At 31.2% G+C, this 17057-nt stretch overlaps 1 protein-coding gene across 1 annotated transcript; it reads right to left on the reverse strand.

Moving 5' to 3' along the window:
• Positions 1-2386: 2386 nt before the first annotated feature.
• Positions 2387-10482, reverse strand: LOC100780688 (probable beta-D-xylosidase 7). The gene is made up of 6 exons (XM_003544735.5): positions 10011-10482; positions 9574-9873; positions 7307-7476; positions 6969-7066; positions 3938-4705; positions 2387-3059 (listed from the first exon to the last, which is right to left on the reverse strand). Exons 1-6 carry the CDS (start codon positions 10410-10412, stop codon positions 2467-2469), a joined length of 2331 nt encoding a protein of 776 aa, XP_003544783.1. The 5' UTR covers positions 10413-10482; the 3' UTR covers positions 2387-2466.
• Between the last annotated feature and the right edge of the window lie 6575 nt (positions 10483-17057).

Here is a 17057-nt window from a genome sequence, read left to right on the forward strand (position 1 = left end):
AATAATACACTTGCAAAATTCTTAAAGTAATTTATTCAAATAAATAAATTTAATTAAACCCTTTACAAATGGAAAATGCTTTATTTACCGAAAGTTTTTGGTCCACTGATTCTTGATCCATTTAAATTTTTTTGACCCGTGTCAAATTCATCATACAATACCATTACTTTATTTTTCCGTTGAAGAATGATGACATTACTTGTATGGATCAACTCACTGTGTTCGATTAAAATTGTCGGCATTTACAGTATTACTCTTTACGAATATGTCTCGCCCCTTCTACACCGTAGGATTCGTTTGGTGTTATTTTCATCGTCGGAATTGATTGTGGTGTGGTGTCTAAATATCGTTAGAAAGTGTTACGTCAATAATTGATAAATACCCATATTTTCAGCGCTATCCCATCCTAAATTCTGTCATCGGAAATTCGAGATTGACCCGTTTTCCTTTTCAAGTTTCAACAGGTCACCTGAAATGTTAAATGCATAATTTGACTTTGAATATGAAACTTTTTTATCAGTATTGATGTAAAGTATCAATTTTAATGATTAATTTCTCTTAAAGGATGTGATCGGTTATTTTTAATGAATTCTTTTTAATTATATTTTTTTCCATCCATAACATTAAAATTTAAAATTTTATTTAAAGAAAATTAAATTCAGATCACTTGAATCAAACTTGTTGTTCAACATAAAACCTTATATTTTATTAAATTATGGTATAGTTGATATTTTGGTCTAACTTTATTTGTCATGATTTTTCTCCCTCATTCAAAAAGTATAACTTTTAGTTTCTATACATAAAATTGAAGTTTTGGTCTTTTATCATTAACACTGTAACTGATATAGATGGCGTGTTGTTAAAACCCCTATTTTTGTTTTCTTTTTTTGTAAAACTAGTACAAAATTTTTGGACAAGCTAAAATCTCTATAATTTTTTGCAGAAGAAATAGCAGTTTTATACCCACCAAGAAAATTTTGTAGCAATTTTATATTGCCAGAAAAAAAAATTGTAACAATTTTAAGAACAGTACCATTAGCCATGTTAGGATACAAAAGATTAACTTATGTGCATTTACACAGCTAAAATTTACATTTTTTAATAAAGAAAAGCATTGAAAAGTGAGAATTAGTTACATACACATGAGAGAATAATTTATTTAATAAGAAAATTTATGTTTGATTTTTATTATATGAAAATTTTAATTGAGTTAACGACAATCACATATCATAAGCGAAACTAATCTTTGACTCAATAAGTTGAGAAATATTCATGGTCTCTAAAAAAAATAAAAATAATTGTAGTGTGTAAAATATCAACTAATCCTTAATTGTAATCCTTAAAGTATTATGGTGTGTAAATGTACATGTAAGTTTGATATAAAATTCTCATTCCGTACAACATAAGTATATATACATATATTTTTATGGTGCAGAAATGAACACTATTTGAGTTGAAATCATTTCTAATAATAATGAAAAAAAAAGTTTGATATAGAATTAATTTAATCAACAAAATATTATTTTAATGATAACACAAATACATAAAAATATTTATACATTTAAAATGATAATTTTAAAGTATCTATTAGAGAAATGGGTAATTCTGTCTATACTGATATAAGTAGGGGGAATAAGTGTAATTTCACAATAAGAGAGTTTGTTATAGATAAGTAATGCGTACTTTCAGTTTCCACAATATATGCAATTCCGTTATTTTGTTTTTCCTCCATCTCTTTCTTGCTCATCTTCTCCACTTTTCTTGGTGAGTTTCTTGGTGAGTTTGTGTGTGTGATACAAGTTTCCATTGCTTAATATGTGCTAGATTAATGTTCTAGATCCAACGGTATCAAACATTATTTTAATTTATAAAAAACATTAAAGATGAGATATCATACCTTTTTAGTTTCGTTTGATGCTAATTAAAATAGGATAAAATTTTATACGTAAATAACAACACTAAACAACGAGAAGAGAAATCTACAAATTCATTAAAGAAAACTCCTCAACCCGATCTCATGCACTTTGAAGTCACCCCACCAACCTTCAGTGGTTCATCACCAAGTATAACTTGCGAATCAATGTTTCACTCAAAGAATGTTACTCCCTGTCTTATTATAATTTTCGTATAAGAAAAAAAGTTATTTCAATATAATTATCATTTTAATTTTTTAATATATAATTTTTTTGTCGACTTTTAATTATTTTTTTCATTTATATTTTTTATATATTAATGATAAACTATAAAATTTAAAAATAAATTAATATTAATATAAAACTAATTTTATAAAATTGTTTTTTTTATCTATTTATTATTTTTTTCTTGATGCATGTAAAACAACCTATTGTTTTGAAATACAGAGGATTCGGATATATAACATACAGAATGGTCATAAAGAAGCTGCAAAATAGTTTTTATTCCTTTAATGCATTACTTGATTGATTGAACACTCCAATTGTTGCATGATCAAACAGTGATTTCAATTGGGTACTCTTGGTCCCCAACAAGCAACAAATAAGATCCTTCTTCAATCACCATCGAACCAGCCTCATTCGCCACGCTAAGATGCTCACAAGGGCTTAGCTCAAACCCCACTTGAACCGTTTCCCCTGCATTCAACTTCACACTTTGAAACCCCACCAACTGTTTCACCGGATTCCCATTGTTTCTAACCTTTCCCTGCCTCACAAACAGCAACACGGGATGCTTCCCCGCCATGTTACCGTGATTCGTGACTCCCAATGCGATCGACAACAACATGGTTTGGCATGTTTCTTCTGCCAACTCCGAAACCAGCTTGTAGCGTATGGTTTCAGAATTTTGAGTCGTTAAATGTGTGGATGATTGGTTGATGTGGAGGGTGTTGTGTGAGAGAGAGAGGAGCTTGTAGGAATATTTTGTGTAGCTTAGGCCGTAGCCAAATTCATACACCTTTGGACCAGTGTAGAATCTGTAGGTTCTCCCAGGGTAGCCTGATGCTGGATCTGCTCTCATCCTCATGTCTGTCATTGGTACTTTGATGAAATCTTTTGGGTACCAAGTAATTGGTAGTTTTCCACCTGCATTGCAGTGATGAAACAAAGCACCCCTTTTGAGTAATTTGTTTTAGGAAATTAAAGATACTTCATAGAATTATTGGAGGTATATGTCCAGTCTGTGCTATCAAGAAAAAGTTATAGTAAGATTATGGTGTTATTTGATGATTTGCATGGAAGTAGGTAAGAAATGTGTAAATTTAAGAGGACAAATTGTATACACTATTATTTAATGTATTATTTTTTATGCATAACTTGCCCTGTTTATTAGTTAAAATCTGTGTGAAATTTATTAGATAGAGAATAGGACACATTTCATTCTGACTCTCGCATGAATTTCATTCACCAGTAAGAAAATGTATTAAAACGAATACTAAAGAATATCATCGACTTAACCAAAAAAAATTAATCTAAAAATTAAAATATATTGATAGTGTACTATTTTTACAATTTCATTCAATTACAAATTATAATATAAGATGGTTAATTTTTGTAATAATTATTTTAAAATTCTTGCATTTGACTTTTCTAAAGTGGGTAAGGGCAAAAGTAATTATTGATAAGAAAATTAATTATTGATATTTTAACACATGATTTGTTATGGATGTACATCAAAACAGTTTATTTGCTATCCGTCACTTTATCCTCTAAAACTTTGTTATTTTTAATTAATTGATTAATAACGTAAAGATGTTTAGTTATTTACACAATTATAGTATATGAAAATCAAATTCTAAAGAATATATTGTTAAGTTTGCTCATTTATTTAAGAAACATTCTTCTAAATTTACCAAGTGTTTACTTTTTTTCCCCTCCTTATGTACCTTTTAGCAAGGTCTAACCTCATGTATATTTGTTATGGGTGTTCATTTGTTCTCAGACAAGTGTAGTAGAAAATTTACCTGGGTTATGATCACCAAAGACAACCTGGGCCAGTGCCACTCCTCCAAGTTCACCCGGGTACCCAGCCCACAAGATCCCTCCAACCTTATCATCAAACTTAGCCGAAGTGATATCAACCGGGCCTCCACACAAGAGCACCAAAACAACAGGTCTCTTTGAAGCCCTAGCCACACTCTTAATGAGCTCTTCTTGCTTCCCTGGCAGCCCTAAGTACTCTCTATCATGTGACTCCCTCTCTTGACTCTGATCCAACCCCATGACCAACACCACATAATCAACCTTTTTTGCAACTTCCACTGCCCCTTCTATTTGAGCATAAGCACATTGTGGGCCATCATCACACCCCGGGTGGTAAACCGTGTCCTTAGCATAGCCCTCAAAGCCTTGCAAGAGTGTCACCAAATTGCAAGGACGCCCATAATAGTTTCCTAGGAAAACTTTTGATGAGGCATTGGCATTGGGGCCTATTAAGGCAATAGTGGGGTTTGTTTTTGGGAGTGGGAGGAGTGAGTTTGTGTTCTTTAGAAGGACTATGCCATCCCTTGCTGCCTCGAGGGCTAGTTGGAGGCTTTGTTTGGAGCACACTTGATCGGGACCAATTGTGCCAAATGGAAGCTTGGTGGGGTTTCCATCTAATAGGCCTAGTCTTATTCTAATGGAGAAGAGGTTTTGAAGGGCACGATCGATTTGAGATATGGGCAGTTTTTTCTGGGACACTGCTGATTTTCCATGCTTGGTTATGTAATCACCACACTCCACATCCATCCCTGCAAATGAGTTTGAAGAATAAATTTGGGTCATACAATTATGCATATATAGATGATCAAAGTTTAAATTATAGTTACGTGATTATTTAATAAAATTATATGCATTATGTGTTTTAATCTTTTCATGATGAATTTTAATGATCACAAATTTATTCTTCTCATTTTCACGTAAAATCAGCAGAGGAGGGCATTACCATGTAGCTGGCCATATATGTATTATTAATTATAAGATAAGAATAAGATACTCTTGTACTAATACAATTACACAAACTATTTTAAATATTAAAAGAGTATCTTATAGTAATAGAAGTAATTTAAAAAGCAGGAGTATAGTGTAATTTACTCTATATGCTCTTTTACTTAAAAATCTAAGATGTACGATTATAACACGAGAAAACTATATAAATACATGTCTAACACTAATATAACAAGTCAAAACTACTATTTAAAGTGATTTTTAGCTTTCGTAACATTTACGAATATATTTATATTAATAAGTATAGGATTATGGGTGAGTTTGTTTAAATTTTAAAAATATAATTTTAAAATAAATATTTTTTATATAAATATTTTTTTAATAAATAAATAAGTTTTGCTTATTAAAATAAATAAAAAATATTTTTTAAGCCGACACAGTTTAGATAAATATATTAAAAACAAATAACTGTTTATTTTATTAAAATAAATATTTATTTCCATAAATAAATTTAAATAAACTGGTCCTAAAATTCTTTTAAAAAAATTTAAAATCTTTATCTTTAAAAAGAATGAGGAGGGTCCAAGACTTATCCTCCCCCCTCCCTAGATCCGTCCAGATTAAAGAACCCAATGTGTGTCGGTGCACGTGATCAATTTCCCTATAATAAAAGTGGTTTAAAATGACCCTTAATAATTTATATAGCCTTTGTTTTATCTTTTTTCATAGAATGTGTTCGGGCCAGTTGGCCCAATGATAAATGTATACGTAGAAAATGGGAGTTACTATTGGTCCCATTAAAATTGTTTTTGGCACCTATCAAGGGGCTGGGACTTTTTATATTCCAAAAATATTCTCACCACGGAATCGTGATTCTGTTGAACAAAATATACAACAGAATCATGATTCCTTCGTGCACCAGCTTTTGCTCCCCAGCACAACGAAATCAGGATTTCACCTAATATATTTTGTGGCATCCTCCTTAACACAACGAAATCACGATTTCGTTGAAAGTATTTTTTTATCACGACGAACGAAATTGTGTTTCTATTGTATATATTTTCTTCACCCCCACTTAATCCAAATTTCACAATTCTGTGCGACCAAATATCCATGTGGAAATGCAATTTTGTTATGACAGAGGAGTTTGCAGTGGTGGATGTGCACAGCGACACAATGATGGTGGAGAGGAGTTGCGCTTGCGGAGCCTCAAAGGTGGAGATCACACGCGGGTCAAGATCATGCATGAGCAAGGGCTCTATGCGATAGTGATGGTGGGGACTGGTGACAATGCACGGCGCGAAGGAGATGGGATAGGGTGGAGGTCATGCGCGAGTAGGGGCTCTATGCAACATTGATGGTGGGGACTGATGGCAATGCACGATGTGGAGGAGATGGGATAGGGTGGACGTCGTGTGCGAGCAAGGGCTCTACATGACAGATGGTGGGGACTCGTGGTGGTGTGCGACATGGATGAGATAGGATAAGGTGGTGGCGCAATGTGGAGGTGGTTGGTAGTGATTATGGTTGCACGACTGTGGTGTGGGGAGGGTGGAGCCACAGGGGGTTGGGTGAGAAGAAGGTGGGGGGCGTGGGGAGTGGGTGAGATGATGGGGGAAGAAGACGGGTAAAATGGACTTTTCCGTGGGAAGATTGGGACCAATAGCAGCTTCCCTAGAAAATTAAGCAAATAAAAATCACAAAGCCCAATCTTTGAAGTCCAGTAGTGAATTTTTGGAGTTGATATATTTAAATTAGGTTTACAAGCAAATGGGACTTTGGTGGGTGAGGATGAGACTAGGCCATGGCATGTGTCATGTGGGGGACCTAATACAAGTGTGGGCCAATCCACATGACTTTGCTAGAAATATTGGTGTAGAAAACAATCGGTCAAAGACAAGAGAGAAAATCATCATGCATTGGGAATATTAACATAATTGCATAATTACCTCATCGTGTACATAGTGATTGCATTTAGATAATAATCTGATTATCATATATAAACAAAGGAAATAAATGTATGGATATAAATAATAGAGGACTAGGAAGAGTGTCATTACACTATACCTGCCCTAAAGACATCGGCTATAGCGTCCTCTGCAGTTTTTGCATAACCTTGCTCATCGTGAATGATAGAGACTGCTCCACAATCTGACGTAATATACCTAAAATTATTTACAGCTAAAAAAATTAAGGTTTGTTTTAAAAAAGAAAAAAAGTAATGTGGCACTCTCATATTCCGGTTGAATCTTAGCTTCAAAGAGAGGGGACAAAAAAATCACAAATAAGCCAATCAATTTGAAAAAGAAGTTTCACCAAAGAAAAGAACAAGTTATGTACTTTCACAAATTCACCCGTGAAATGTAATGTAACATTGCTTTAAAAAGGGTCAAGCAAATATATACCCATCGAATTTCCATTGTTGTCTTGCGGTTTTGGTTAAAAGATTGAAATTTGCACAGTTTGGAACACCATTGACACGGTTGTAGGCACACATTATCCCACTGGCTCGACCTTGCTCTATGCAACTTTGAAATGGAGGTTGGTATGTGTCTGCCAAATCTTGCGACGTGACCTGAATCACAAAGGGTTCGGAGAATTAAGAAAAGGGAAAAATAATTAGAAGAAAAAAAAAAAAAGGAAGTAACACTCTCATAGTGTCACATCATGAACCTAACTTTATATCCATGTCCAATGTCCAAACATTAATTGCATTACACCCTTCAACTTAAACGTCAAAAAGCGGTGATATTATTAGAAGGTCAATCACGTGTGTTCTTTGTTTACTTTTCACATCTCTTCTAGCTATATAAAGGTTCTCTTGGTCATAGTAGTCATGCTAAATCAGCGAAGGATTGAAGGATGTTTATATTTGAACAAACACAAAATACAAGCATATTAATTGTTTTTTTATTCTCTCAAATTTTACTTCTTTTTTTTTTTTATATAGAATCACAACTTTTCCTTATTATATTATAGTATTATTAATCATATTAATTGTTTTTTTATTCTCTCAAACTAAAAATACTAAATAGTGTCCAAAAATCATCTTCGATCAGCCAAGTACACTATACAAACAAAATTAACACAATCGACAGCAAATAATGACAAAATAAGGCACTAACTCATTAACTGTTTGAACTTTGAAGATAAATAGAAACAAGCAAAAACTTCATATATTGAAATTTTAATTTGAATCTAAATATTAAATCTTTGTTCCTAGTATTATTCCTTTCTTTTTTTTCCCTTTTTTTTCTTGGTAAAATAAAACAATAATTTTTGAAAAATTATAAATTCTCTCTTTTTTCCTATTTTCTTTCAAAATATCTAAAGTGCATCAGTGGTAACAGAAATAACCTATAACATGTAAAATATATTATTTATAATTAGTTAAAGTTTATTAAAAATCACACCTATTCCTACTCCTTTGAATTCACTCACAATGTTTTATTTTTTTAATAAATTTTAAAGAAATATCCTATACACACTTGTTTGATTATATTAGTTTTTAAAGTTAAACAATTTAAGAATACCATTAAAGCAAATAAGTCCTTATAAAATTTTTGTAAAAGTTTCTTGTATAAGTAAATTACAAGCAAGATTACCTTGCTTAATCATTAAAAAAAATCCAACTCAAAAAGAAGGGTTTTATATAAGAAAATAGATAAAAATAGGACCATTATATTAAAAACTCAATTTAAATTTTATTAGAATAAAAATTAAGGTGTCAGGACTGTTCTTAAATTTTATATAATAATAAGGAGCCCATTAAAAACTAATAAGGAATCCAAATTCAATTTTTTTCCATTGGAGAGACTATAAAACAAAATTTCAAAGACTGCAAATTGCAATGTACAATTATTTTCAATAAAAACTGCTTAAAAGTCAGAAAAAGAGCTATCTCCTTCCTCCAATCTTGACTTAGGAACGATCTTAATGTCTCCCAACTCTACTAGTACTTTGTTATGGGTTTAGTTTTCGGCCTTAAGGCCTCCTTTGTAGCAAAAAAGAAAAAAGAGCAAACAACACAGATCACGACATGACATTATGTTCCGAGTTCCAAGAAATCATGGATGCAAGAAACAACAAAAACAAATTTAAAAAATTACTTAATTATTAATTTGCTACCCATTATTTTAAATGATTGAATTTTGATTTTAAAATATTTAATTTAACAAGTTCTTAAAAATAAATTAATTTAATTTTAAAATGTTAAATTTGATTCACAAATTTTTAAAAATAAATCAATTAGGTCCTAAATTTTTAAGAATTTAAAAATTAAATTGATTCATTTTTTTTTAAAAATAATATCTGATTAAAATTTTTAAAAACTTAAAAATCAAATTTAATTATTTAAAATAATTTGAAGATAAAATTAATAATTAAGCTTTAAAAAAAACTAACATCACTTACAATTGCATGGAAGACAAAAATCTTTAGATTTGTCAGGGTAGTAATTAGTAAAGCAACTCTGATTAAAAAAAATGCAGGAGTGACACCCCAACTACAATAATTAATTACTACTAATCATGTTCAATATACCAAAAGCACTGCTTCAAACTCAGAATCAGAGCAAAAAGCAAACAGCACACGACACACGACAGAACATTATGGTTCCAACAAGTTCCACCCATTCATGAACAGATCAAACAAATTAAAAAAACACACTTACACGAGCATCGTAGACAAAGCGATCTAGTCCCTTCCAATGGTCCAAATCATAGGCAGTGAAGTGCTTGCAACACGCCGAAGCTTGAAGCCTCTCACCCAGTTTCCCTCCTTCAAAGGAATCCCCTTGAAGCCCTCTCACATACGCCACACCATACTTGGCATTCATCAGAGGGTCTTCCCCTGCAGTCTCTTGCCCTCTCCCCCACCGTGGATCCCTGAAAACGTTTATGTTCGGAGCCCAGAACGTCATCCCCGTCGCTTGCCCCGCATTGTACACCGCCCTCGCTTCCTTCCCAATAGTCTTCAGCAACAATGCAGTAACATAACACCAACATGTCAATAATGTAATTCGATAAAGTCCCACACCCGAGTAATAAAGAGAAGTTGAAGTGTATATAAAGCTTTGAGGTGTTGGATGTTAGTGATTATGCAACTGACCTTGCTGATTTGGTACCAGAGGTTTGGGTCGAAGGAAGCGGCGGTGAGAATGACTTGGGGGAAACTGGTGGCGGATTTGATGGTGCCGTTGAATCTGATGCCGAAGCCGGCATCGGCGACGCCGTGCAGCGCTTCACTCCACCACTGGTAACTCGGGATGCCGAGCCGGGGAATCGCCGGTGCCGTGTTGACGAGTTGGGCGAGTTTCTCGTCGAGAGTGAGCCGCGAGACGAGGTCTTGGGCTCTTTTGCTGATGGGGAGCCTGGTGTTGCAGAATGGGTAGTAGGGTGAGTTGGAGGACGAGTCGCAGGAATAGGGAGGCTGAGTTGATTCGGCGTGGTGGTGGAGAGTGAGGAGAAGGAAAGAGATGAAAATGGCAGCGGAAAAGTGAGAAAGAGTCATGCTATATGCTCTGGGAGGAAAGTGCCAGAGATGGGTGAAAATAAGTGTGAAAGGTTATAAAGAGGGTGCTACACTATGTGTACGTTGGACGGGAACAAAACGATAACGTGATGTTTCAGACCGTATGGATTTTGCGTAGGAATCGAAAATCTACAGAGCTAGACCGTATGAATCTTTTTTTTTTTTTTTTTTACAAAATTGTATTTTTTGATTTTTCAGTTTATCTACAATGTCAGATTTGATTCTTTATTAATCATCTATCATCATACAAACAAGACCCTTATGACCTACGTGTCAAGCTGTAGTGCAATGCAATTCTGGCCTAAAAATGTCAAATCGTGTTACAATGCGTTTTCAGTAATTAATATATAATAAATAAAATAAATAATTACTATTTTTAAGTTTCCAACGTGTTGCACAATTATCGATGCACTAATTTTGTTTCCAAGATTTTTGTATTTTTCAACATACGTTTCATTTTGAATTTTGCTTCTAACCCCTCTCTCTTTCCCATTGCTTCTCAACTCTTTGTTTTTCATTTTCGTTCTTCTCCATTTCTCTCCATTCTTCTGAATCTTTTGTTCCTCTCCATTCTTCTAGGTTCTTTTCTCTCCTATCCTGCTGCGTTTTCTTTTTTCATTTGGTTGGTTTGGCCAAAAAACCGAAAGGTTGTTGCTTGGTAAAACCGTTTTCTCTCCCGTGAGGAAAACCCAAAGGCTGAAACCTTTTTGCTTGGTTTGATAGTTCTTTGCTTGGTTTGGCCGAAAAATGATTTCTTGGTTCTTTTCTATCTTATCCTTCTACGTGATGTATTTGATTTCTCCTTTGGTTTGTGGTTCTGACGGTCCAAAAAATTGTATTTTTTTGTGTTTCTCGGGCTTATTTGACTGGCTGACTATTGTTCTTCCTTTGCAACACAAAAACTTCAATTTTTTTGCGTCTTCTGCCTTTGTTTTGTGTTATGACTTTTCGTAGGACAAAAGCTTAAATTTTTTTGGGTGTTCTGCCTTTGTCTAATGGTTCAATATATTTTTTGGCATGTTTATTTTTTTTATTAATCACTATTGTATGCAGAGAAGGTGGAAAAACACACTAAAGTTACGATTTTTATCTCAAAAAACTCCATGAGTACAGGTTCGTAAATACAAAAGCTAAATTTTTTTTGGGTGTTCTGCCTTTATTTTGTTTTCTGACTTCTTGTTATACAAAAGTTTAAATTTTTTTGTGTTCCTGAGCCTTCTCCAACATGCTGATTATTTCCTATACCCATGTTTTGGTGTTTTCGTCCTTTTTTGGTGGTCTAATGGTTCAATATATTTTTTGGCATGTTGATTTTTTTTTATGAATGCAAAGAAGGTGGAAGAAGACACTAAAGCTGCGATTTTTATCTCAAAAACTCCATGAATACAGGTTCATTTTCTTGCTTTGTCTATCAAAGCTTAAATTTTTGTGTTCCTGAGCATTCTCCGACGTGCTTCCCCCGCCATTTTCAATTTTTATCTCCAAACTCCATGAATACAGGTTCGTTTTCTTACTTCGTTTTCCCTTCCCGTCTTCTTCTACGTTTTCTTTTTTTACCTTTATTTGCATTTGTATGCATTTTTTTATTTCGGTTTTTTGTTTTTTCACTGCATGTTCATTGTTTCTTCTAAAGCTGCGATTTTTATCTTAGAAAGGTTTGATTTTTATCTCCAAACTCCATGTACACAGGTTCGTTTTCTTGCTTTCTCAATCAAAACTTAAATTTTTTTTTGTTCCTGAGCCTTCTCGACTCGCCATTTTCGTTTTTTTATCTAAAAAAGCTTCATTATATACTTCAATTGTTATTATTAATTTATTCATCATCTTTAACTTTTCTATATACTGACAGTACTTTTGCTATTTTATTTTTCTTTGTGTTGGATTGCAGTTGAATTTCGGACCCCATTCATAGGTATCAGATGAACATAGTTGGATTGTTGTTGTTCTACCTTAATGGAACAATATGGAAAAATATGGATCTTTGTGTTGCATTCGCTACCTATTTTTATCTTTTTTGTGTTCCATGTTTGAGTTCCTTTCTTTACGTGTTCATCTATGTATTACTGGCAAAAAATAATGTTTATTACTATAATTAACTTTGAGGTTCACGAGCTATCTTGAATCTTCTCCAATTTTGTTCTTATCATGGTAACGTATCAACGTGTACAAAATCTCTGTTATAGATATTCTTGACATTTGTGCTTATACAGGTTGAAAATAAAAACAATTTACTTTTAATGCTTCTGCATTTTGTTTCCTTCAATTTCGCACTATTTTATGTCTTCTACGTTTTTGCTGCTTTAATGTCAATCAACATTTATTATTTCCATCAATGTCAACAGCATTTATTATTTCCAATGAATTAATATTTCCAAAAAAAAAATGTGTCGTTGTAGTTACGTTTGATAATCCAATCCCATTTTGAATTCAAATGTGTGACTCTTAGAGTGAAAGCCTTACATCTAATAACAATAATAAAATAAAAATAATAAAAATAAAAATATTTTTTTGTAATTAATAATAATAATTTATAATAATATATTATTATAATAATAAAAATGATTAGACTAATTTATAAAAATGATTAACATTTCAATAGCATATGACATCGTCAAAATATTTGATAGAAAAATTACATGTAATTTCTTTTATAAGTTATAATATTAAAAATCTTTAAATGTATAATAACTCACTAATAGCGTAAAATAATTTATATATTTTAAAAAAATAAAAAAATCATTAAGTGTAGTTAATTTTTTTTTTATCAAAAATAAGTTTCATACTTGAATCAAAGAGTAGATATTTCAAATTTTTATTGAAGAGTTAGATATTTTAATTATGTTAGTTAAAAAAATAAGATTATTGTTAACATCAGATTAATGTTTCAAACGAAAAATCAATAAATAATTAATAAATATAATTTAATGTTAATCATCATCAAAATAAATCAAATTTATCAATGTCAATCAGCATTTATTATCAAGAATGAGTATGTCTCCTTCTGATTCTCCATGACTATTCAAACTAATTGGAACGACTTTATTTAAAATACAATTAACAAGTCTACACCTTGGCGCATGTTTCAAATTCATATTTTATTTAATGTATTTTTTTCTGCCAATACTTAAACATTATTATTATCCAAATAAACTAATTTTTCAGTCATTCCATAATGAATTTTAACACTATTGATAAATATACACTATTTTCATAATAAAAGTCTAGCATGGGAAGTGAAAAAGATTATCATTATATTCATAATAAATAATAAAAGTCTAGCACGGGAAGTAAAAAAAATTATCATTGTGATACAGTAATTAATAATAATATATTATTATTATAATAAAAATGATTAGACTAATATTGTCAATTCATGATTGGAGACAAAAACAAAGCCTTCTAGACCGTGGTTCAACATTTATGATTAATGATAATAATTTATAATAGCAATCATATATAATAATTTATTATTATAATAATAAAAATGGGTTATATTATTTTATAATCATTCGATATTAATACGGTTATATTATCTCACTTACGAGTACTTGATATGTTTCCAGATTTATTGAAATTAATTTGAATGAAAAGTTATACTAAAATAAAGTTAATTTAAATACGTTGTAGTGTTTGTTGTACATAGAGTTTACTGGTTATGAAAATAGTGATAAATTTACATATAAAGATGAACTGCAATCATGCATCCATCTTTTTTTTAAACAAATCTGTTTGAGTTAGTTAATTTAAATAAGTTTATAGTGTTTGCAGTAAGCGAATTTTAATAATTATAAAAATACAGATAAATTTCCATGTAAAGATGAAGTGTAATCATATATCCAACAAATTCTATTTTTTTTCCTTTCTAAATTATATGTATCTTTTATAGAAGAGAAAACTTTCCTTTTAAATATTAAACGTTACATATTTTATTGACGTTTAATTAATAAACATATTTTATTCGTATTTTTGTTAATTTTCATTTCAAATTAATAGGTACTTAACAATTAATTTTAAATATTACAGTATCAATTTTAATATATTATTAAAACAACTTCAATTTTGTAGTCACGGTCCAACATTACTAATATCTAATTGTAGTCATGTGCATCCCAGAGGTTCTTTCATGCGCCTTCTTCTCACATTTTTATTAATGTTGTAAGATTTCGGTTATCATTTGTAATGTTCTATGAATTTTAATTGTAGATTAAACGTGGACGAAAGGTTTATGCTCAGTAATTTTTGTGTGTGTATTGCTTTCTTTAATTTATGATGGAGGGGATTCGATCAAAAAAAGAAAAAAAAATGCAGTCAACAATTTGAAGGCACGGTCCAACACTACTAATATCTGATTGTAGTCATGTGCATCCTAGATGATATTTCATGTGCCTTCTTCTCATATTTTTGTTAATGTTGTAAGTTCAATACCTTTGGGTTTCAAACAAATTTTCAATTTCTTTTTATTTTTGACTAAAGAGTTTATGATTTGCTTTGATTAATTATAAACTTATTTTGTTGACTTATATTTTTTTCTCAAATCTTTTTTCTGCCTCTTGATGTTTCATGACTTAGTGTTCTTGATGTTTCATGACTTAGTGAGATACATATTATCCAATTATGTAATCGTTTGATTCACATCTTTTTATTGTGTATCCTTTCTTTTATTCTAAACAATATCAAACAATATATAATATTAACATGTTACCTTAAAATCATACTTTATTACCTACATGTAACTCAATATCAATTATTCCAACTTTTCAATACTCAAATAGGAGTATGAGCCCGGGCCGTCAGCATGGGCAAAAGCTAGTTTAATTCATAAATTTAGTTCTCCTATCTTGTAAAATCGTGCAATGTTGATTCCACAAATCACAATTGAGCCTTGACCGTTAACAAGTGATGTTGACTCTCACGTGTCACGTTCTTATTGGATGATGACTACTATGTGTCATGTTCTGATTGGTCAATGTAAACAACAATGCATTTTATCTTTCATGGAGTTGACATCCAATTCGAGACTGGAGATAAACTGATGGACTAAATTTGTAATTTTGCCTTTTTTTTCCGGACATAGATTTTATTTTGTAAAGAATATACTATTTTATTATTCAAAAGGTTTAATACATAAGTACTAGTAGTAGATTTGTTAACTGGATTTTTTTCACAATTTTTATTATTAAGTAAAGTTGCCATAAATTATTTATTATTTTCTACCAAAAAAATTATTTATTATTTGTTTTAAGCCGCAACAAACTAACTTTAACTACTCAATTACTACGGAAAATTGTGAAAAATCTAAGATTTAATTATAATTTTTTAAATTTAGGGGCTTAATTAAAAATTCATAAAAAAATCCAAGCACATACTAGTATTATATTAAACCTATTCAAAATTATGAGTGAAACACTAAAGATCATTCCTTACCTTGAGAAATATAAATGAATATTTTTGTTTCTAAAAATTATAAATGTTTTATCAAACTTTTGAATTGAACATTCATTCTCTCATTATAAATTATCAAACAATTACATTTTTTTTCTAAATGGAAGGAATTGAACTTAGATATAAAAAAAATAACCGATCTCTCAATTACAATAGTTAAAACAAGAAAAGTCAATATCAAACAAATTAAATGATCAATTAAAGGACAAGTTATTTTTTTTACCCATCATTGACAACTCTTAAATTCTTGATGGATTTTTCACTTAAGAATTAAAAGAAACATGAAGTTCTTAATGTCGAGCTACTATTTTAAGATGCAACTTCATTAGTTTATAATGTTTGTCTAACCCTAAACCTCATTATCATTGTTACAATTATAATGTTGATGGTCACTCTAACCAGTTTTACAAGGCCTCACACCTCAGGAATCAATCACTTTCATCTTCAAGTTTTAGGTTGTTTAGTTTATGGCAAAAACACAAATATCTCACAAAAGTTTGATAATCAAGCATCTTGAGACATTTTCCTAGGACATCCCCATGGTCAAAAAGGTTATAAGATATTTGACTTATCTTCCAAACAAACTTATGTAATAAGAAATATTACTTTTCATGAACATATTTTCCCATATATCAAATACTTATTGTTAAGAATCCAAACTTAGTTTTTTCTTTACCATTGTTAACCCTATTTAGAACCTCATTTTAGGTCAACCCTTGACATAGATCTTGGGAAACTTGCATCTCCTACTAATATTCTAATGTCATCCACTGAGTCCCCTACCACGCCAACCATCAATAGTCCCAACTTAATTGCCCCTCCTCATCCATCTTGTATAAAACAACATCCTAGTTTCTTGATAAATTTTTTTGTTATTTCACTTCATCACAGTCTTCCTTTTCTAATGGTCAAGGTATACTTTATTCTTTTTTTATTTCTTTTATCTTATCATCATTTTTCTCCTTCACATCTTTCTTTTCTTTCCTACTTGGCTATTGTTGTTAACACTGAGCCAAAGCCATATTTTGAGACTAAGCGTTCTCTAGAATAGTGTAAATGTAATGTCATGTAGTCTAAAATATATGCTCCTTGTGAGAACAAAACTTGGTCATTGGTCCCATTTCTAGCTAGGAAAGAAACCATTGTTGTCCATGGATCTATAAATCAAATCAAACTCAATTT

The sequence above is a fragment of the Glycine max genome, chromosome 14, assembly GCF_000004515.6.
Source record: "Glycine max cultivar Williams 82 chromosome 14, Glycine_max_v4.0, whole genome shotgun sequence".
Taxonomy (NCBI): Eukaryota; Viridiplantae; Streptophyta; class Magnoliopsida; order Fabales; family Fabaceae; genus Glycine; species Glycine max.